The sequence below is a fragment of the Rhopilema esculentum genome, chromosome 19, assembly GCF_057945365.1.
Source record: "Rhopilema esculentum isolate cy_ngs chromosome 19, ASM5794536v1, whole genome shotgun sequence".
Classification (NCBI taxonomy): Eukaryota; Metazoa; Cnidaria; class Scyphozoa; order Rhizostomeae; family Rhizostomatidae; genus Rhopilema; species Rhopilema esculentum.
The window spans coordinates 7,043,605-7,067,675 of NC_142833.1; the positions used below are offsets into that span (position 1 = coordinate 7,043,605).

The following is a 24,071-nucleotide window of genomic DNA, read 5'->3' on the forward strand; positions in this document are numbered from 1 at the left end:
TGCTGGCAATTTCTACTTCGTGTCACTGGTAGTCTGTATCATTTTACTTTTGGAGTAGACAAATGACAAGCATAACCTACTTTCTTATTACAGTTGCATAAGAAAAACAACAAAACAGATCCGTTGGTAGAAAACATTTGCCCTGCAAAAATCAGTTTTGCCCTGCGAAAAGTCCTACTTTCGTGGATGGAGAGGGGGATGAACCACCCTCCATACCCCCTCGAGTGGAGTGACACCCTGAGGCAACCTTCCCTAACGACTGACACAAGTGATAACAATGAGGAGACGTCTTGCAGATATCTTATGGTCATCTTTGACTCTGCTCCTTCACAAGAACTGAAAATGTCCTCAAACAATTTGTTTAAATTTTTAAGGTTTAGAATAAAATTGAAGGCGTCTGTGGTTGGGTCGTCTGTGGTAGAATAGAAATCAGCAAGGCATCCATACCAAGGGCTTCGTTGAGGTGATAACACCTTCCTCTGTCTGCGTTGGCAGCATAACCTGTGTTCCAGACCCCTACTTTCAAGTTAGGGGTCTGGGGCACAGGCTATGGCAGCAAGACTATTCTATAACTTGGTGCTAAATGCAATATATAGCACAGCACAATATAGCGTAATTTTCAAAATTCAAAACAAAAAATCTTATCTAGATCATTTGAAGTAATTTATGTATATGACGTCATCATAGAATCTTTAATTAATGAGCTTTTTGAAGCAATTTAAGGTAAACCTACTCAATGGACGTGTTCCTCTATCAGAGATTGATAGAATATCCCAAGAAAGGACAATTAACAGTCCAAGAATAAGAAATCTGCGAAACAGTGGGGGTAAAACGTCAATTATGGTTTGATGACGTCATCAGCCGTTATACTGATATCAGCAAAAATAAATTTTTTATGCATCAAATGAAAGCTGTTTCTTAGAGCTATCCGAATATGCAAGTGTTATTGTTATAAGACTTTTGGTACAAGAGATATCAGCTTTCTTGTTGAATTATTTTTTGCTTATGACGTCATGAACCACGTGCAATCTAAAAATAATTCGCGATGGCCCATCGCAGAATATCGATCACTAGCCATTGAAATGCAGAAATCCGAAGAAAAAATTTAGATAAGGAAATTATTTTTTCGCAGCTATTTCCATGTCTATTAACTCCGGTGAAGCTATCATGAGGAGTTTTCGATAAACCTCGATTAAACTTTGATTTGCTTCTGAAGGAGGCTCCCTCTGCTTGGATTGGTTTGATTTCAAAAAAGTGCGCGCGTAGTATTGGTGATGATGGCACGACGATGGACTAAGCTTAGCTTAGGAAAGGAAGTCTGATTTGAGCAAGAGAAATTGAGCTTCATCTCTGCCACCCACGACATAAAGAAGTGTTTAAAATTTATAAATATGACTGAAGTCATTGGGGTGCAAAGATCTGGTGTAAATTATATTGTTGGGTTATCAAGTAAGTCGTTCCCAACGTCTATTATTTATTAATTATCACCTTGAACAGATAATTAGATTTGAATACTTTTAAAACGAAATCTTATAGAGGTAGCAAAAACAATGTTGTTTGGCTTCAAGCTTGGCTTGAGCCCAGAACAAAAGATCTTGCACCTCATCTACAAAAATCTTCTAGCTTGCAAAGTCATTTTAATTCTGTTCAGCTGATCATATAACTTGCCAATCATTTATGTTTAAAATCTATCAGGTTATCTTTCTCTTTAGACTATCTTTTAGGTTTTACTATCAGGTTATCTTTCTACTGGGCTCTTTCTTTAATTTTCTACGCGATTTCATCTCAAATGGTGTTTTTGATAAATGAAAGAAGAATTCTACATCAGTACACACTGTACTTGCCTAGATGTATAGAACATGATGGTTTCAAGCTACTCTAAGTTTTATGTGACCCAAATTTATGTGATTGTCAAGCAATAGCTGTGTACATCTCTGCCTATACCTCATCAAAAACTGTATGGCACGCAAATTATTTTCATTTTGTAAACCTATATATTTGCATGCTTTGAATTATAGAATGAGATCTTGTTTTACATGAACAAGATCTTGTTTTACAAAAGAAAGCTTGTAGCCCCTTTGTAGTCCTTTTTTTTATCTTGTAGAATCGTTATGGCATAGGGTTTTTACAGAATTTTTAAAATTTAGGTTGATTACCACCAATAAACAATGAATAATAAAAGCAATAAGAGGATAGGAGCAGAAACTCCAGTTGAAGATACACTAGAAAATTTGCAAAAACGTCTCACTGAGGCAGAAAAAGGAGCTACACTGTTGAATAAGCATTTGAAGAAATATGGTTACAAAGCCCAAGGTAGTGTCAAGGAAAAGGAGCTTGCACAAAAAGAGAGTGATGTTGCAAAAGCTGCAAAAACAGGTTTACTTACATTACATGTCAATATCATTTTATTTCTCTAGCATAATTCAAAGTAGAAGCACTGAGTACCTGAATGTTTTCAATTCAGTCATATTAAAGGGGCTGGGTCTTGCAACCCTAGACAAACATTTTGTGCAGGACAGTCCACCTGTAAGGAGATTTGTTTACCAATCAACCTTTTACCAAACAAGCCAGTGTCTGAAAGATGGCAGACTGTGAAATCCTGATGCTTGCAGCAATGCTACCAAGCCTGAATCAACTATTGGCTTTTAGTAATCATTATGTTTACTGTTTGTGAACCTGGCTTTCCACAATGCCTCTGTGCTGTCCCTTTGGCCAAACAGGCTGTTATGGCGATTACATCTGGTGCTCCTGCTGCAGTGCAAACAGCTTCATTTTTGTGGACTGATCAAAGGAATGATGTTGACGTATACATATGAAATCAATCTTTAAGGATTTGGCAATAAAGATATGATTTTTTTAGTAAGAAAAGACGTTGAAATCTTATTGATGCACTGTGACTCTCTGTCCTACCAAATCTCACTTCTGTAATGGATGTTGCTGTGTTGGATTCATCCCATCCACAAGCATCAATACAGCAAACTTGCCCTGCAGCCTTACACGTGACCCAGCCCCTTTAAAGAGCAAATATAGAGGACAATATCCTCGAATTAGAGTCAAGATATTTGGGTTTCTGAAACCAGTGTGGGGGATGTGGAAAGACACATCTAGATGAAATTTATGAGTTTATTGTCAAAACCTACACATTAAACAAAATTCTTGAAGGATTTGATTTGACAGCTATCATAACATCATAACAACTCCACAAATGTTTGGATTTTGCTTTTTTGATCTTGCTTTTAAACTCTAAATTTTTTTGGAAACATGCATTGATGTACTTTTTAAAAAATCTACTGTTTGAAGCTTATTTGTTGTGTAATAATTTGGTAGGTAGAAAGAAAGCAAAAGAGAAGTTGCAACTCCAGAAAAGTTTTGAAGAGATGACAACACGTGTTTGTAGAATGGAAAATGCTCTCCAGTCTCTTAAGGTTGGTATGCATGGGATACAAGATAAGGCAAGTGAGAGGAAAGGGCAGACTGTAGGTGATGTGATGGATCAGGAAGGAGAGTACCAAAACGAAATAAAAAAGTTGGAGGGGAAGTTAGAGGCTGCAAATCAGGAAGCTGAGGCTTTGAGAAAAAGGGATAAAGACATTCAAAAAGAGCTGGAGCATTTGATTAACGATATGAAAGATACACAAGATATTTTGGTTGAACGGGATGGAAAGATAGCTGACCTTGAAGGTTTGGTTGAGAAAGTCTCCAATCAGAAAAAGGAGGTTAGAGTCAAGTTAAGGCCTATGATGTTAATTGTTATCCATACTGTACATCACAACCTTAAATATGCCCCAAATGAGCTGAGGTATTGCCTCAACAGCAATTATCCCATCATATCTGCATTTTTAAGCATACTTACCAGCCTCAAATAGAGGAAGAACATTCACCAGTAATATTTTTGGCTGCTGCTAAATGAGCCCTCACCTTCAAATATGCCTGCCCCCAAATAAGCCCCAACCCCATAATATATTTTGTGAAAAAGCCCCCAGGGGTTCATTTGAGTACTTGCAATTTGCATTTTAATTACAGTTGTCACAAAAAGTTTGAATTTATTGACACAGTTTTAGTTTCAGTTTCAGTTTTTTTTAAAATTCTGCTACATACAAACAATTAAGCCAATAATGTTCAAATAAATACAAATAAAAACAACAACAAGGGTGTAAGGAAAAAATAGTAGACTTGCATGCAGGTAATTTCTTAAGGGGGGACCCTCTCAGTAGATAAACTAATTTAGGAGAGAGCACCCCCTTAAATCCCCTTAAATCTGTCTTTCACACAAATTGTCTTTGCTTGTAGTACTGCTGACAAAGTCTCTCCAACCTGATGCTCACTGGCACTGTGTTGTTAATCCCTCAACTTTTACAGGTTCTGTACTGGGCATTGCTCCCAGGAGATCAGAAATATGATTCGGATCTCCTGAGACATGTAAAAAAATGCCAGATAAGGACTCTTATTAATAACCTCTCTTTATTTAACCTCTTTTTATTTAAAGGCTAAAATCAAGAACTTGATGCTACCACCCTCTCTTCTTAATCCCTCCGTCTTTTCCTTTTTTGGCTTTGCTTTAGTCTCAAGGCTCTTCCCTAACACAGCTACCAAGAAAAACAAATCTATTAGAAATTAGGAAAAATTACTGAACATTACTCTACAATATTTCCAATTTTTCCATTTCAACCACATTTTGTACCCTTTTTGTTGACCTTGTTGATTTTCAGAAACTATAACATGTAAACACAGACTGAGTGAAGCAGGATCTACAGTATTGCAATGAAGGTGAAAATATCTACAAATAGAGTTTACTTGCCAATGCCTGGTCATATTTTTATGCATATATGGTAATTTATGACTCTTACATATTGGATTACATAATCTTATAGACAGATGTACAACTAGAAAGAGAAATAGCCCTAAGACAGAGCCTTGAGGATGCCCATGAAGCTTTGCTACAGCGAATTCATGATATGGAAACAATTGTTGATTCAGAGCGAGGACAAGTGACTAACTTAGTCAACAGTTGGGATAATGCCAAGAAAGAAGCTGTTGCTACCAAAGAAGCATTTGCAAATGAGCATGAGTTGCGAGTTCAGTTAGAGGGTCTTCTCTCTCAGCAAGAAGAAGATTTTAGTAAGGATAACAGGCTGTTTTTTAAAACACCAATTATTAATTGATCCTAAAACTTTATATATTATATATTTTGACATTTAAGTGCACCTCAGAGAACTGAGTTGAAAATTTAAGAAAGAAAATCAGCATTTGGTTTCATACATGATATTGCAAGAATTGTCTTGTGAGTGATTTTTGCATTTGTCCCACTATTTTGATGTTCTTAGTACTAATAGATCATCTTTCAACCATTTCTTGGCTGTTAGTGTTGCTCCTCAGCTTCTGTTGATTGAATTTTAGTTTGCTCCTTTGGTAACCTAGAATCCTGACCCTTTTCAGGTGCTGTTAATGGTAAATTGAAGCAGGTCTTGGAAGAAAAGAAGGTATTGTTTTTTAAAATATATTTTTTCATATTGTTGAGAAGATATTTGTGTTTTGCTTAACTCTGAACTTTATTCATCCTTTTCTTTATTGCTGGTAACTCTCTTTCCTATGCTATTCGGAAGACAAGATAAACATTTCGGCCACGTCTTTTTACTGTATGAAAACGCCCTTTTATCAACAAAAGACGCCATTTTTACCAATCGGAAACGCCCACAATTATCTTTTTGTTTATATAAAGGCAGCTTCAAAATGTCTCAGTCAAAGAAAGATTCTTGAATTGAAAATGCCTAATGGTAGAATGAACGCCGAAGATTCTTATGCTCTTCTTTACATTTAGTATATCCCCTCGGATTGAAACTCCTCCTCTGATTTTAATTCATAGAGGTGTCCATTAAGTCCAACGAAACATTTTCACTTCCATTCGCTGAAAAGGCTTCGAGAATGTATTAGCCAGGCTTATGTTTTATATATGAAAGTACCAACACATGAGCACTGACATCTCAGATGTGTACAGCTACCAAAAAACGTAAATCCGGGGAGGGGGTCTCCAATTTTTTTGGCTCAACAACAACAAGGAATGATAACAACAACATTTCTCCCATTCTTTTTTCAACTCGGATATTCCCTTCGCTTCACGTCTAGGCGAGACGAACGTGCGCAAATCTTTAAATATGTGAGACAAACCTCCGTCTTGTCGTTAAAGTGCATGCACAATAATGATGTCGTTCAATGCGTATGCTCTTTGAAGACAAAATTTTTCCTGTTCATCTCCCAAACAAATTTAACGTAAAAATAGCCTCTGGGAAGGTCTATGCAGACAGTTGCCCCACTAACGTTCGTTTGTATCCAACTGGATAGGCTGGCATCCTTTCCCCCATCCATGCCACTACGCCTTTGAATACATCAGGATATAAATCTATTTAGAATTTGTGAATTTAATGCAAATTCTTGATCAGCCTTGGTTTGGTTGCTGTTCACACTTAAGTGTTTTGTATTTTGAAATTATTTGTAACAATCCAATATATAAGTTTGGTTGTTAAAGAAGTTATTAATTTCTTTGAATCGACAGATCTTGGAGAACGATATGTCACAAGTCAAACGGGAAGGAAAAAGTCTTAGACAGCAAAATGAAGTACTTTCGAAAGAACGTGGGCAATTGTTGGTAGGCACGAGGCGCAATCCTACTTTTTTCATACTGCTGTTGTAACAAAAATTTGCTTAGATGCTACACGCTTGCTTCACTCTATTTAGAGTCCTTTGAAATTGTCGTGTTTCAGGCTAAATACAGATTCACCAAAAGCTGTGTCAGTTTGCATCAGTCAGCAATCTTGCCCACAGAGGTCTTGCTAAGCTGGCTCCAATGTTACGCAGCCCAAAATCTTTCCAGTTTCGGTACGCCATGGCATTCCGACACGCCAGAGTGATATCGGAAAACTTGTATTTTGGCATGTTACCTGATAGCATTCCGAAAACATGTATTCGGTTACCTGTGTATTTTTGATGGTCCGAAAAGCATTTTTAGTCTGTTTTCAGTATTCTTCAAATTCTGAACGTCGTCAAAACATAAAGCAGGGCAAAAGTACATCTTCTCATCTAAATCTTGCTTCATTTTTCACCACTTGCAGATTACGAATTTCTGGATTTTGTGAGGTAGCAAAATTTGTGAATTTTTTCTTAGATGTGTTTGTTTATATTTCAAGCCAATGTTCTAGTACACTTGGAGCCAAACAAATACCAGGTCTTTCAAATAAACGCCTTTACGTGGAAACCTCTAAGTGTTTTTGCATTCTAGAAAACAAACGAGTCACTGTCAAGAGATTGTCAAAAACTACAGGAAGCCTTACGGATTGCAGCCACTGACAATAAAGCTTTGATATCACAGCACAAGGATGTGCTGCAAAGAGAGAAAGATCGTATTAATACCAAGGTGGCAATGCAAGACAAATTACTTGACAATGCGAAGGATGCGATAATGAAAGAACTCGAGCGAGAAAAAGCAGCTGTAAGAAACACTGAAATGGAAAAGTAAGTGAATTGCAAGATAAATGATTTCAGCCTGAACGGTCATGCTGTTTATCAATGGCTCTTTTTTGGGCATTTCTACAAAATCTGCACTGAATTTGACGTACTTCGGGAGAATCATTTATTTTGCAATACCCATTGATTTCAACACAATTCGGCCATCAAAATATGTGGCATCTTGTCTTGTACTTTCCAAAACTTTTGCGTTACGTACCTTTCGACTTAAACTTTATCAAATTCCTCTGCATAAGATGCAACTGCAGATATCCCCCATCCAGCTGAATTACTGTGGGCTTTGGGAATTTTTTATCTTGACAAATAGCGTGTTCCCTAAATACCAATGGTAGTAAATTATTTTCTTAAACTAAGGTATTGGTCTTGGAGAGCTGCTGGAAGCTATTTGTTCGTAATCGTGTTTAACATCCTTTGGTTTGAAGACTCCAATAGCAGGGAGGGGCAAGCGGCACTTATGCATCTTTAAGCATACCTTTAGGTGCCTAATTGCCGGGCGGGCAGAATTAACAGGGGGGGGGGTGGGTGGTTCTGTTCGGATTTTATGTTCAAAATTAATTTGCGGGGGTTCCAATTACCGGGGGGGGGGGGGGTCTAAATTATAAAGTTTCATATACTGAATACTTGAAATGCACTTAAAATCAGTTTTTTTTATAGAACCATATCAACAAAACAAATGATTATGCAAAGAGTTTAGAAGCTAAGAAAATTGATATATCACACAAATTGATAAATCCCCACACATATCCTCAAACTTCAGCTGTATTATTCGTTTTATATATTCCGGTATAAATCGCAAAGTTTTAATTTTTTTTCACTACAGTAATCAACACAAAAAATGCCTAGATTAATTGGCGGAAGGGGGAGGGGGGTCCTAATAAGAGCGGGGGTGTTGAAAAATTTTCAAAAATTAATTAGCGGAAGGACGGCAATTAGGCACCTCAAAGTAAGTGTTTACAGATTCTTGCACTGGATAGTTCGGCCGACCCTCTCAAAAGATCTTAAAACACCATCATCATGACCGTAACCCTTGAAGAGGCTGTTAGTGCACCCATGTATAAACATCCGTCTTCGAACTCATTCTGTCTTCAGTTCTTCTTGATGCTTCCGCTATGTCCAGACCACTTGGGTCTTCTCACTTTTCTTGGGTCTTCTCACTTTTCTAACACAATATACAAGACAATGGTCACTTTACGTTCACTTAGTCTTATTAAATATTGTAAATTAGGTTAGGTTGGTAAATTTCTTTTGTTATTAGTATTATAACATCTTTATTAGCGCTTATTTTAATCTTTTAAACAGGTCAGGTTGAAAAACATATATGTATGAACCTTTAACCTGTATAAATATTATGAAATGAAATGAAAATGAAATGCTTTCTTCTACTTGCCCGTGCATAATGGACATACAGGTGGCTTCTTTCTTCCTGGTAACATGCCCAAACCATTTTAGCTTCCGCATTTTTACAATATCCAAAAGGTTTTCAATTTTGCCATATTGTCGTTGTATCACCTCTAACTTCGGAAACATTTCATATCAAATGCATCAATTCGCTTTTCTAACTTTTTGTTAAGAGTCCATGTTTCACATCTGTATAATGCTGTTGAGGTAACGATCGCACGTAGAAGATTTACTTTGATCTCGATTGGTAGTTTTTCTTCCTTTCCTAATTTTATCCAATCTAGATAATGCACTTGTTGCACTTCCAATTCTTGACACTACCTCTAATTTTGATGTTCCTTCTTCAGTTATTGTCGAACCAAGGTATCTGAAGCTACTAACCTGTTCTAGATCTTCGCCAGTTACTTGTATAGGTGCATTCAATTTCATTGGTGTTGGTCCTGTTATCATTATTTTGCTTTTCGATGCACTAATTTCCATACCATATCTGTTGGCAGCACTATTGATCCTCTCCGTCAGCTCTCTTAGTTCTTCTTGAGAGCCAACAATGAGGTCTATGTCAGCTGCAAACCTTAAATTGGAGAGTCGCAGTCCACTGCATTTGATTTCGCTTATATGTCCCTCCAGTGCATCAGTATTTTGTCTTTGTCTGCATCTGTTCATTATGCGTATCTTAAAACGTGGCATCATAATCCTTAAACAGTACTCTCGAATTGGTTGACTGTGTTGTTTACAGTTTTCCCAATAATTCATGGGCAATAGTTGAAATCTGAGAGACTAGATGCACGGAAGAGTATTTTGTCTTTGTCTGCCTAGATATATTGTTCTATTAGAGGAAAAATCAACCGAAAACTCTAAGAGTATTTCTGTGTAATGACTTTAATGTTCCCATTTATGTCAAGATGCAATCCTATTCCTGGAGACCAAGAAACATAGTAATATATTTGTCCGGGTTTGCTACCGATCTGTTTGCTATGAAGCAGGAGATTGCATTTTCTGTATCGATTTTAAGACATTCCATTACTTCCTTGATGTCTTTGGCACATGCAATTACTGTATTGTCTAGTGTTGCCAGATTGGCCCTTTTTATGCAAAAATTCCTAATTTTGGCCTTTTCAGAGTTTGGTTGCCTAAAAATTCATGTTGGTCTACTTCCAAAATTTTGCCTTTCTCGGCTGAAATTTTGAAAACATTCCTTATTTTAATTAAACTCTGACACGCTAAATACCAAAAATTTAAAGTTGAAAGACCGATACCACACAGTGTAAACCTAATTGTAAAATATTATTATCTAGCCTAATAGTTAGCAAAGGATTTTTTTAAGAAGAGAGTTTCTTATTTTTGTGACACTGTGCATCATTTCCCTACCCATGAGAAACCCATTATACTTCCTCAAATCCAGTTCGCACACTGACTTGTTTAACAACTGCAACAAAATGATTGTTAGGGGGGTCCGCTCCTACTTCTTTTGTTATCATTACGGAATTTATTGACATATCGTATTCGATCAGTTGATAATCTATAAACAAATTTTTTACCAAGACTTCTATTCCTTAATAGTAGAAACAATAGACGGAATTTTCCAGAACAACCGTGCAAAGTGCCTAAACTCAGTTTTTGTACTTGATTTGGATAGTTGAAGCCTTGGTGAGCATTTTAAGCCTTGGATACATTTTTGTAAAGCAATAGAAATCACGTGATCAGTGACGTAATTTTTCCTAGTCATTAAAACTTGAAGTTTAGGCATTTTGCTCGATTGTTGTGAAAAATTCCCTGTCTACAAAGGTTTCAAAAAAGTGCGATTGAAATTTTTACTGCCTTTAGTAAACTTATACCTAATTCAGCGTGATTATTCTATTCATCACTCTCTTGGACTGTGTCCTAAATATTGTAGCCATGCCTGCCTAATCAATGTAATTTATGCCTAATCAATTGTTGTTTTTGTGTCCAGCGTTGAATTGAAGGCTTCTTTAAAAAGCAAGGAGCTTAATTTGGCCGAAAAAGTGCAACTGTTGGCTGCTGTTGAAAAGAAATACGTGAGTACTGTTAAAAATCTTATTTTCCCATCATTTTTTACACATTTGCGCCTTTTAAATGCCGCTTAAACGCCGACATAAGCTGTCGACATGAAACCATATAGATTTGGCATTATCTCAGCTCTTCATTGTGTTTGTAAAGTGTAAACTGCAAAGTAGCATATAAATTTAGTAATTTTAAAGAACTTCAATAGACGTATGGCAGCCCTCGTTTTCGAAAGGCATCCGTTGACCCAAGCTGTTGATTTTTTGCGTAGATGTTAAGAGTAACGCTTTTCGCGTCAAACATGTGTTTCTATTCACTGGGCGACTGTGCATTCCGAGGCTCTCCCCCACCCCCGGATAACCCGGCGGAGAGCGATCTTAATTTTTTTTCACGCTATTGTTTTTGGTGGAGATTTCATCGTTTTAATGGTCTGGTGGGCGGTTGCATTTTAATTCTGAAGTCTGTATTGGACTACCAGCAAACAAAGTTTTTTTCGATCGTTAAACCAGTTTGTCAAAATATACGGGTTATCAGCTGTTTAAATCAAACGAATGCAAAATATGTACAGAGCAGTAAAAAGATGGCAATGACCAACAACAGAAAATCTGTCAAGGGTGGAAGAATTTCATTAAACATGATTTTCAGATTAGAAATTTTCATGGAAAACCTTTGTCGGATAATAATTCTTCTCAAAACAAGAATGAAATTGGCGACATGATTTTTTTACTGATGACCTTAATTTTTCTTGTTTCTTGTTTTCTTGTTCCTACCATGCCCATATACCTAGCGGAATGCACTGGCAATTTGATGACGTCATAAAATTTTTTTGGATTTTGACCCGATTAGGATTTTAGTATTTTAGGATTTTCGAATTTTGACCCGATAAGAAGAAGGAGCACGGCACAATATTTCAAATGTGCAAAATCTGTAACATATTTACTGAGATATGGTTTGAACAGTTTGGAATGAAATATGAAAAGAACGGTTCAGATAAGCCCGAGATTGTTGTATCTCGGATAAGATTTACCAATGGGAAGCCACGCGCAAAAGTGTCAAATATAGATTTGTCAAATGTTTACATTCTCTGGTAGGAAAAACATAGAAAAGATTTAAGTCATATTATGAATCATTTTGTGTTTGCTGCTCAGATAACAACTGACACACACGTTCATCGATCTGACAGATAGATTTGCTAATAGAGATATACTCATTGGGTGCTTTCGCAACTTGATTAGAGCTGAGCGTTCTGTCAAATGAAATATGTTCGGCTATAAAACATCACACCGAAAACGGTGTTCGAATAACCGAGGTTCGAACAAACAAGGATACACTGTAATTTTGCCTGGTTCATAAAGCCCCGGTAAACGATCAAACATTTCACCAAACATTTCGTCCAACACCTTGTTGGATCGTTTGACCACCAATGTTGGATCACTCCCTAACATCGAAGATAAATGTTGAGCGAAATGTTGGATCGTTTGACCAGGGCTTAAATGTTTAACCAATGTGAATCACAGTTGTTGATTGGGGAAAATTTTGTGCTCTTTTGGCCATTTCTCGGGCAGTATGCAGTAGATCCAACACTCACAGCTTTCGCACATTTAAAAGTACAAAATCGTATTCTTTCATGCTATGTTGTAAAAACAAAATCGAAATATATGCACCCAGGTATTTTCGATCCACAACGGGGTATATATATTTCCTAGTGTAGAGTTTGAAAATGGCTTTGAAAAAAGCAAACATTTTACGAAATACTAAAAGCTTTTTCGTCTGACACTCCTCAGAGCAAAAACGTCAGAATAAGGTTCCGAAAGAACACGATGGAAAATATATACCCAGTTGTGGATCGAAATAGGCCAATTAGAAAAACGCAAGCACAAGAGCGGTATAATTGACCAATCAGTGCCGCGAGCCTAAAGAAAAATTACCAATGGAGTCCAAGAGAGAAAACGAACTCCTTTTGTCTACACAATGGCGGCTTTTTCGTTTTTATGTAGAATGACTCCAAAACTGCTAGATGGAAGAACGACCAGGCTCTGCCAATTATCCGAAATATGTCGTCATTATAGAGTTTTGCACAATCTGGGTTGTCTAAAAGATGTTGACCGATGGCAGAATCACTTGTTTTAACAGTGTTTCTAGACCTACAAGAGACTACTAGTGTAGAGTTTTCAATCTATGTTCTGACGTTTTTTACTCTGAAGCGTGTCAGACGAAAAGCTCAAGTATTACTCAAAATGTTTGTTTTTTCCAAAGCCACATTCAAAGTTCAAAATCAAGGAACTGCAATTAAGGATCCTCTTTAGATCTTCTCTCGTATAAACGTTGCTTTGATCTGTAGGTCGTCGGGTAGGCGCCTCGTTTTGTAGGATTCCATTTGATGTTTGCTAATGTTAGTTTCTTTGTTTCCAGAAAACCGAATTAGATCAAGTCAGGAGCCTTCTAGAAGCTTCAAGGAACGACAAAGAGATTGCTTTGCAACAGAAAAACGAAAAAATATTGGAACTGCAAAGGCTGTTTGATGATTCAAAGAAGGAGAACATGGAATATCAATTTACAATGAAAGAAATGAAAACAGAAATAGAACGGCTACAAAGGAGTCTTAAAAGCAATAAAACAGAATTAGAACACGCAAAAAACAGACTAAACACTGCAGACCAGAACAGTTTGTCGCAAAAGCAAATCGAAGAAGCGTTTTCAGAAATAATGCAAGCTAAAAGCAAGTTAGCCTATGAGAATGGTTTGCTGCAATCAAAAGTTGAGCAGTTGAACTTTGACTTGAATGGAAACGCTGGGATTAAGAGAGATTATGAGATTCTGAAGGAGGAAAAACGTGTTTTGAGAAGCAATTTTGAGATATTGTCAAAAGAAATGCAGAATTTAAATGTACAAAGTGGAAAGAAAGACGCCGAGATTAGAAGGTTGCAAGAAGTCATCAAGAAAAAGGGTGCTGATCTTGAAACTGCTGTCAGTACGAGAGAGAAATCACTTAAGGAAGCAGAGAATTTTCTTTCTCGCAAAGATTCCACTATTGAAAAGTATTCTGAAAAGGTGACTCAAATCGTTCGGCCTTTTTTAGTGTTTGAAAATGGCTTTGCAAAAAGCAAACATTTTACGACATACTAAAAGCGTGTGCAAAACGACATGTTTCGGATAATTGGCAGAGCCCGGTCGTCCTTCCATCTAGCAGATTTGGAGTCGATCTACATAAAAACGAAAAAGCCGCCATTGTGTAAACCTTTCGGTTTTTGTAATTGATCTAATTGTGTAGACAGAAGGAGTTCGTTTTCTCTCTTGGACTCCATTGGTAATTTTTCTTCAGGCTCGCGGCACTGATTGGTCAACTATACCAGTCTTGTGTTTGCGTTTTTCTGATTGGCCTATTTCGATCCACAACTGGGTATATATTTTCCATCGTGTTCTTTCGGAACCTTATTCTGACGTTTCATGCTCTGAGGAGTGTCAGACGAAAAAGCTTTTAGTATGTCGTAAAATGTTTGCTTTTTTCAAAGCCATTTTCAAATTTTGTACCGCAAAAACATTGTTCACATTTTTTAGTGTTATAGTTTCATGGTTACCTACTTTTGTTAAATTGTTTTGCTTGCTTTTCAATTTTTTAATCATCAAATTGAATTTGATTGTTTATTAGCATGACACAGTATTATCTTGTTTGATAGGCCACTAAGGGACAAAAAATCTGTGTTCCAACGCCCGAGCTTTATTTCAATTTTCAGAAAGTGGAGTTTATGCTCTATGGGGTCAAATTTCTATGTTACTTGAACTTGTTTTAAAATTTAATAGAAAAAACTTCGCTTAAGTGAGACAACGTATTATTTAACTTTAGTTCATCCGCGAAAATGAACTCCTGCAAAATATGGAAAACTATTTTCTCCAAACTATTTCCCTTAAGGTTTTAAGCCAGTGATCAATTGGTGCCACAGCCCATCCTTATATCGTACAATCTCTCGCTAAACGGAACCTTCTATTCTTCTTTTGTTCCATTCACCAAGATATTTACTTAACTGGGACATTCGCTTGGTGGGATAGATTTGCCATGTGTCCGGGAGGCCTTACTTAACATGAGTCTACCTCACTACAATACAGAAATCTTGTGTACAGTATAGTCCCGATCATTGGATATCCTGATAAATTGAACTTTCATTATCCCCAACTGTATTTGCATGTCCTTTTAATCTTCCCCGACATATAAGAATCCAAAATCACACTCTACAATCCCGAAGAAAAATGTTGAGACAAAATGCAATTTTTGTAATTTCTACTCTACCTTGCCCCTGTAAATTCGAATCCCCTTTTCCCCCGAAGCAATGTTGGATTTGTAGTTTTATCATTTCTCCTTCAAAATCATGCATTCAACATTGAATTGGGGGAGGGGGCAAGTTATTTCTTAAGTAAAGGGAAAATATAAGCTTTCCTTTAAAAGTCTCAACCAATTCGTCCGGGATTCGAATTATTCATTTAATTTATTAATATAAATTTTATTTAAGTCACATTTTATTTAAAATTTATAACCATTGTGAAATCTATCCTTGCTTTTCCATTTTTCTCGTTAACATAAATGACAATTTTCAAATAAATATTATTTATGCGTTATTTTCGTTAAGCTTGGAAATATCTGCTTTATTTTCAGATAAGCAATCTTGAAAATCAGTTGGAGCTTTGCAATGCTGACAACAAGAAACTAGTCGATTCGTTTGAAGCCATGATGCTCTCCCATTCTAAGATGCAAGCAAATATGGAAGATTTGCAAATTACTTTAGGAAAAAAAGACAGTGAGATTCAGAACCTGGTGCAGGAAAGGTATTTTAGTCCATCGCTTTGTTTATCGCGAATAATGCTTGAACAGGTGGATGAGCTCTTTCTTTGTATTTTTTTTGATAGCCTGAATTGGCAGAGTAAAATATGAGTTTTCCGCGCGTGCTTGGTTTTTACAATAACGCTTTCTGCGATGTATTTATCAATTCAGTAAAATACTGAGAGTAACCGCTAGCAAATCTAGGAGAAAGTGTGCGATTTGTTGATTCGCTTTGTTTTAATTTGCTGGGTCTTATTTAACGATACTGTATTTTATATTTTTTAAGGTCCCTTACAATATCCCTGACATCTTTTCCAGGAATTCCACGCAAAAGACAATAGCAGACTTGCAAACTGAATTGGACAACCTGCAAAACAAGATAACGTCTTTAGAGGACGTTGATTCAGATGAGGTTTTTCTACTTGTACCATGTGTTTTCGCCTCATTACTGATCCAATGCAGACAGTCTCTCTAATTTTGATTTTTTTTATTTGCCCTTCGAATATCATTATTCTTTTGTATAACTTTTCAACCATCTTTCATTGATCATCTCTTTCTCTTTATCGTTTGAATTCAAGCTGTCAAATGCCAAAAGGGCGAAGAAAGCTGCTGAGGATAATTGCAATGAACTGCTGCTTGTACAAAAGAAATTGCAGCGACAGAATGATATGTTAAAGGATGAAGTAGAGAAGCTAAAAGCAGATATTAGAAGGAAAGTGAAACAGATGGAAGATGATGCCTCTGAGAGGTGGGTATTTTAAATGATATTCTGTACTTTCTGGTGCTCCGTTTATACTCTTACCAAGCATCCTAGATGCAACGTTCATCTGGCTGATATTTATCTGTACCTAGATCTGTGATTATTTAGATGGTTTGCATTTTCAGAAAGTTGACAGTTTTAATCTATACAGGTAGGTTTTATTGTAATTAATATCATACCGGTATCTTCAAGTTTTCGTTTCTTGAATTTTTTTCTTAGCAGATAAATGTGTTTTATGTTCTCTTAAAGTCCTTTATTTTAGAAAGTAATAGCGTTTAGCGATACAGGACTCGAACAAGTTTTGCATGGTTTTAACTCTTTCTTTGATAACAAGTCGATCATCTTGAGTTGTAGAGAGGGGAAAGAACAAGACATCATGACTAAAAACTCTAAGGAAAAAGAAGAAATTCAGTCTGATTATAGAAGACATCTAGAAAAGGTCAGCAAACCGAATTCTTGAGAAAATTTTATTTTTTTTTGTTTCCATTTGATATTTTGATTCATTCAAAATGAAATATTTTTCTGCTATTTTTTATTCTTTTAGCTATTATGATTGTCTGATTGACAAATATTTTGAAGCAAAAAAGATGACTTTTATGCTTTTTCGAACCGATAATTTTGTTATTTCACCATTTCCTGGCCACGTTAGCCAGCCACGATAACGAAATTATAACTTCGCAGTATTTGGAGAGAGAAGGACATGTTTTTCTGCCTTTAAACAACTATAATCAATCTTAACCGTGGTAAAACTATGTTACAAAGGACATGAAATGGAATGTACAATCTTCAAACAATACCGGTGTCTACTGCCAGTATCATTTCATCGTAAGTTTTTAACTTTATGAAATTCGCCACTTCTTTCCTTCAGTTGAAAAGTCAGCTAAGAAGCAAAGAGAGGGAACTAGCTTCTGCTGATGAAGAAATATCAGCTATGAAGAGGAGGCTTAAGGTAAAATGAATTATTGTTAATTTTTATTAAGATAGTACACCGTCAATGAAACCTGATAAAAATTGTTCGAAATGTTTTTTCTTGTGAACCTTTATTCTTCGAGTTTGTGTTATTTTTGAAGTTTGCATTTCGTGATCAAAACAAAAATTATCACTTCTTAAAACGCCAATTTACAAGCTTGAAACCTTGTTTTTTATTCCAGTGACCTAGAACAAGGCATTTCTTTGTTACATCTGTACCATGTTCTATTCTTGCATTGTATTCTGCTTTAATGCTGTGCTCCATTGTGTATAAAAATTTTGAATTCCTATTTCATAGCTTTGTTTAATGACTGAGTGACTGGGAAATGGCGAGCAAAAGAACTCTGTTCTGCTAATGGATTACTATAATTTTGGCCTTGTTCATAGATTTTAGAACCATGAATAAGTTATAAAGATTTAATGGTCAAAGAGCCCGTTTTTATGTGGCAATATTTCAACAATGTATATCAGATTCAATTAAATTTGAAGTTTTTGAGGTATTTCGTGGTGCCTATTCTGGTTACGACATCCAAATTAAATTTTTTTAGAAATAAACCTTTTTGATAACATAAATTGTGTATAATGTTTAAATCCTGCATATTTTTGTCCTTGATACCTTTCAGAAGCAAAAAGATGATTTTCAACGACAAAGAAAAGATCTAGAAAACTTAAAACTGAAAAATCAAGAGCAAGTAAGAATTATTGATAAGTTGCTCTTTCTGTATCATCCATCAATTATTTTGATATGCAATTTATATTCATATTGGCAATATACTATTTGTTTTCTTAACTTTTTAATCTATCGGTATTCAGCAGATATAATGCTTTATTTTCTTCTTGTTTTAAAGAGATGAGTTGTTTAACCCCCCCCTCCCACACACACATCAGTAATTACAAAGTTGTTCGAAAGTGGCATTGTCATTTAGTAATCAAGAAAAATACTAGAGAACATTCAAAGCAGAAAGACAGCATCAATTTGAACAAACAGGAAGAAATAACATATTAGCTTTAATAAATTTTTAGTTTTTATAACTTCTGTTTACTATAGCTATTAAAAGTATAAATTCGAAGACCCACATTAACACCTCTGTATGTTCATACACACACCATAATCATAGCAAAGATAATTATAAAAAACACCTTTGTTTACTTATATTATCACAACAGGTAGACGAAATACAAAGCTTGGTATCGCAAATTGATGAACTGCGAAATGATATTCAAAGTGCTGTATTTTTTCAAACACAAGCTGATATGTCATCAAGGTATTATACGTAATATGGTTTTAAACAAATGATGTGGCGTGCACGTTTTTAGTAAAGTGTTATTCTTTTAGTACTTATTGCCTTAAAACGTTTGTTTGAGGTAAAATCTTTCTCATCTTTTCACGACACAATCAAAACACGTTTTTTACACTTTAGACACATGCACAAACGTATCATGCCGATCTATAGGCCAATGTAGGTGGCTGGTAAAAAAGGTCTCAATCAGGTCTCAAACTTTCTTGTCAATAAACTTGTTTCTGCTCTAGATCCAGAAACAGCGTCGTTTCTTGGTAAATCAGATCTTTCAGTTTCTTTGCGATTATTTTCCTTGCTACATTAACTATATCACTAAAGTCGATACACTTCCCAGCCAAGCCTTTTCATAGCTTTCTGCACAGAATACTTTGCGATAATATAGAAGATAAATCTCACCTGTTGCTTTCACCTCGTAGACAATACGAAAATGCAATAGAAAAAGAAAAAATGATCAGGATGGAGGCAGAATCAAGATGTATGGTAATGATATCATCTCGGATTAAAAGCCTAACCAATATTTTTCTGTCACACACGTCTTTGCAGCATTGTTATTTGTTTGTCTAATACCACAGAAGTTGCAGTCTTCCTTGAACGATGTTCTGTTCCAACTTTTCGATAAAATTCAGTTCAGTGTTATTCATAGAAACATACCTTAAAGCAGGTGTTCAGCAAAAATTAGTATTGTTTACGACAAAGGAGAAGCATAGCTCATCGTGCCTGAGCTGTTAACTCGAGAAAGGTAAAAAAAGGACACTTTCGCGCAAAGATCTGGTGCATTTGATCTCTACTTGCCTGTATGTCCCAATTATAGTAATTTATCCGTTTTGTTTACCCAAAATCTCTGACAGTCTATTCCAAAAAAAGTTTAAGATCCAACATTGCTCATTTCATGTAACTTGTCTATTTAATGTTGCCTTAATTAAAAATTGCATTTCTAAAACTTTTTTAAGAAATTACATTGCATAATCAAAAAGATTTCTTGAATAATTCATCTTTAGGAATCTTGAAAACTTTATAAAAATGTAACAAAACACACTGTTGTTTAAATATTACACATGTTCAAATCTTACGCTTAAAACCGTAGACTCTCGAAACAAAAGAAAAGGAACTGCATCGAAAGCTTGAAAAGGCTAGCTTGCAAAGCATTAAGGTAATGAAAAGTCACACTTAAACTAATGCAATTTATATTGTTGCTTTTTAGTCGAAGATGCTCTATGGCTGTCATTTTCAGAATAAGATAAGGACGTCATAGTTTGATTAATTAATTCGTGTGTATGATTTGGAGCATAGAGAATTAGATTTGCACAATATGTCTTTGTTGCAATAAGTGACACGTGACATGGAGGTGAACTGGACTTTCTGTATTGGAAATTTGTATTATTTTCATCTCGTTTCAATTGAGCCATGAATATTGGTACACGCACCAGTTGAATTTGTCCCAAATTGTATGTTGGGATTATGAAGGAAAATGTTAATATTTTTCTTTATTATTTCTTCGTCTATTATTTTCAACTAATCATACACTCTCCTTCGAACATTAAACATTAATAAAGCATGCAAGTCTTAATTTGGACGCCTAATTTAATTTCTATCTAGGCCTCCAATGAACTAAAGCAAGCACAAAAATGGTTTCAAAAGAAAGTAGAAGAGCTTGAAATCGAACTTCAAACTGCACGGTATTGATTGCGTTGTTTACTGAAACATGCTAAAGCTTTTCAACTGACTTTCTTCAGAGTATGAAGCGTCTGATAAAAAGCTTTAGTATGCTCAACATGCTTCTTATTTCAAGCCATTTTTAGTTTTTTGACCAGCAAAAATGTATGTTATCTTTACAAGATTGATATTCCAACAAGCTATTTTGTACAGTACAGTTCATTGTTGTCAAATAAGGTTGAGAAATGAATGGTAAAATGAGGTTGAACAGACTAATGTGTACTTGTTATTGGTTCTGAAAAGAATTTTATCGGCATTTTGTTTAGGCCATAAAGTTGTATTATTTACACTATTTCTTGGATTGATTTCCGTTGCGATTTACTTATCGATCCTTCGGTGTGTCTCCCTATTTCAGACAGACACAGTATCTACTAGAACAAACGACTTTGGAGCAAGAGAGACTTATAGAAAGTAAATCCGAGGATGCAAAAAAGCTTGTCCAGGTGAAAAAGATTCTTAATTGCATGGGATTTAGCGGCATTTTTAATTAATGTATATTATTCAATAGATTTCCAGAGACACTAAATGAATAAGTTTTGAAGGTTCACAGAATCATCACATTTTTTGTGAATGTCCTTAGTGATAACTTACTTTGATGATGCTATTGGCCTAAACGTCTTCAGTTCTAACTCAAGTTATGCATAATTAGTATTGCTTTTTGCTAGTTCTTACATATTTTTCATGTTAATGAGTTGAGAAAAGGTCATCACAATTTTTTTTTAATTGCAATTCGCAAGGGTAAATGTTCAATGTTTACAATCTATGGTGACTTTATTTTGTGGAATTGCTTGAAACAGCAACTTTGATCACATAGGCCACTCAGTTTTGATCTCTTGGCAATGCATAGTGAGCTATAATTCTATATGCTTGTGTTGTTAGCGCTAGTAGAGATATTGTGGTGACATTTATGCAAAAAACATTACACTTTGAACACTACTCATTGTACTAATTAATGAAGGCAGAACGATGATAATTACAGATGAGACGTCGATTCACATTAAGAAGCAGATGTTCGATTTTCAAATGTTTTTATGGAGAATTTGCTAGAATCACACTATGCCATAGAGACAGTTTTGTGTGGACTATTTCCACATCTATAGAAGTATCTTTTATTCTTGAATCTTGCAGGAACATAAAGATTACTGCTATGTCTTTTCATATTGCTAGCTGTTTGAGCCGATGAAAAACTAACTAATCGTTTCCAGTGACTGCTACATTTCTCCTTTTTTGGGTATTAAAACAGGCGTATTGGCGATCTCTGCACAGTCTTTTACGTCAAAAAGTGGGATGTGACTATGTCCCTGAAAGATTAGCTATTTTAAGTCTCCAAAACCTTAACAGATTATCTTCTCCTTAATGAAAAACAGGCAAGTCGTGTCGCAGTGAGCAAAGCAGCGGACCAAGTTGCTGAGAACTTAAACGATACACGGGGTCTAAAACAGGTGCTCAAAACTGAGCGGAGTCTTGCAGACAGAGCTGCTCAGAAGTACCAGCGACTAATGGTAAGAATGACCCCTCACAACAACAATCTCAGATAGATTGTACAATTTTTATAGACACTCGTATAGATTATTGTTTACCGGTCTGCCTAGTGCTTGCTGATTGATGCAGTTTCCACTAGAAATTGAAAGCGGAGTGCCATTCAGAACTGCCGTTCTCTTCCCCCGAAAGCATGTAGCAAAATTGGCTGATACGACATTTCATCCATTCGACAAGGCCTCCTCATGTCGAATGTGATCATAAAGCAATGGAAACTGGTAGCAATTATTCCCCTTTTTAATTCCTATGCGAGCGCTTAGTCATCTAATAATTTACGATGGGTATGTGCTCTTAAATGAAAACAACCTATGTTTGGGATATAGGCCCACAATTTGCCAAACAAATGGCATTTCAGCGAAAGAAACAAGATGGCAGCTTTACTCGGCAACTTTCACATTCTAGCATGATTATATGATACCTATAGTACTACAAGACCAATGAAGTTTTAATTGGACCATAGCTGATGGGACCTTGATACTAATTTCTAAATATTAATCATTTATTTATATTTTCTATACATATAAACTATCCCTTATCATTGTGTGTTTTAGGAATCCAGTGCGCGTAAAGTTGAAGAACTTGCAAAGGAACTAGACAGAGCCCACGAAAAAGCGCGAAAGGCCAGGTGACGAAAGCGTTGCCTCATTTTCGCCCCTTTCGGTCCTCGTTTCCGTTTTCTGGAAACAATTTGATTATATTGTAAATTATTGTATAATGTGGGTTTTACACAGGACTCACTAAATTATTTTATTTCCAAAGTAGTTGTTTGTTGTGCGATTTTAATTATCACAGCTAGATGAGTAATCGGGAAACGAAGTTTTTTTGTTTACATGCTCTATCTGCATCTTATCAGAAAAATTGTAGTATCTTCGAGGAATAATTTCGTTATTTGTTAGTAGTAAAAAATTAGCTTTGACAATTGTTTTAAAAAGCTAAAATGTGATTCAAAATGTTTGCTTTTTTCAAAGCAATTTCCAAATATTTCTAAAATCTAGATTTTTGTAATGCTGATGAATTTACATATAAAGGCAAATTTTTAAGGCCTTTTACTACTGCGAGGGAAAAATCTAAACTGCGAAGGAGATAATTCCCTCCCAGTAGTACGAACGCCTTGATGAGTCAACAAAAATAGACTTTGGGAAAGTGTAGTTCTTTTTTAAAACGTGCCCTAAAACCTCCAGGCCTCATCTGGTGTGCAGGATTTCCCCTTCTGCTCAATTCCTACTCTGTAACCACGTTAACTTGATATAGAATTCTTATCCATTTTGCATGATAAAAAATTGATAGGTCAGTTGTAGCTTCAAACGACCATTCGATTAAGTTTTGAAGGTATAAACGTATCCCTGGGCATGCAGATTACTTTTCATAAACCAAATTATCTAGGCCAAAAAGTTTTCTAATTTTAAAAAGGTAATGCTTGTTACTACATCTAATTAAATAAAATTGACATCATTCAATTAATTCTAGATTACACGAACGCGTGTATCTAGGCCTTGTTTTTATTGCTCTATTTTTTTAAAACGTTCCATTAAAATCTATAAATATGAAAGTGATAATGGATGACGACAGATTTGTTGCACTCCCAAGGAACGTTGGAATGATTACAGGAAAGACTTTTGGGGCAAAAGACTAGATGTAGAAGGTCCTAAAGAATCAAAGAGTTTGGTTACAAAATACTGCAGATATCCAAATTTATAACTATGCTTGAAGCGAAGGAAAAAGACAAATGATCTGTAAGTAATTTTTTCTGTCTGGCTGAATTGTTATGTAATCATTTGTTACGATCTTTTTGAAGTAGCGGGTTTAGGTCGCAGAATTGTAGAGAAATTTGTTCACAAAAACTTGTTTACAGTTGTCATCAGTTGCGAAGATGTATTGAAAACCTTTTGAAAATTGATGTTGTACCTTCAACGTTTCCATAAACCAGGGAAAATCTCACCTGTTCTCTCACTTGACAAGTTTCAGGCAGATTTTGGTAATCATAAACAAAACACATCGTTGTGATTTAATCGAATAGTAATGAAAATTCTTACATAAA

At 35.6% G+C, this 24,071-nt stretch overlaps 1 protein-coding gene across 3 annotated transcripts; it reads left to right on the forward strand.

Annotated features, from left to right (window-relative positions):
* Positions 1-1,222: 1,222 nt before the first annotated feature.
* Positions 1,223-23,972, forward strand: LOC148957951 (uncharacterized). 3 transcript variants are annotated; one of them, XM_089113903.1, is made up of 23 exons: positions 1,223-1,449; positions 2,105-2,376; positions 3,328-3,716; positions 4,872-5,118; positions 5,437-5,480; positions 6,551-6,643; positions 7,274-7,506; positions 10,868-10,952; positions 13,351-13,989; positions 15,587-15,756; positions 16,070-16,163; positions 16,330-16,499; positions 16,866-16,950; positions 17,380-17,460; positions 18,104-18,172; positions 18,648-18,745; positions 19,198-19,261; positions 19,866-19,931; positions 20,378-20,457; positions 20,850-20,937; positions 21,862-21,996; positions 22,585-22,658; positions 23,621-23,972. In XM_089113903.1, exons 2-23 carry the CDS (start codon positions 2,169-2,171, stop codon positions 23,664-23,666), a joined length of 3,258 nt encoding a protein of 1,085 aa, XP_088970029.1. In that variant the 5' UTR covers positions 1,223-1,449; positions 2,105-2,168; the 3' UTR covers positions 23,667-23,972. The 3 variants fall into 3 exon arrangements, with proteins under 3 accessions (XP_088970029.1, XP_088970028.1, XP_088970030.1); XM_089113902.1 differs by having other exon boundaries at positions 2,148-2,376; XM_089113904.1 differs by lacking the exon at positions 1,223-1,449 and having other exon boundaries at positions 2,257-2,376; positions 3,332-3,716.
* The last annotated feature ends 99 nt before the right edge of the window (positions 23,973-24,071 follow it).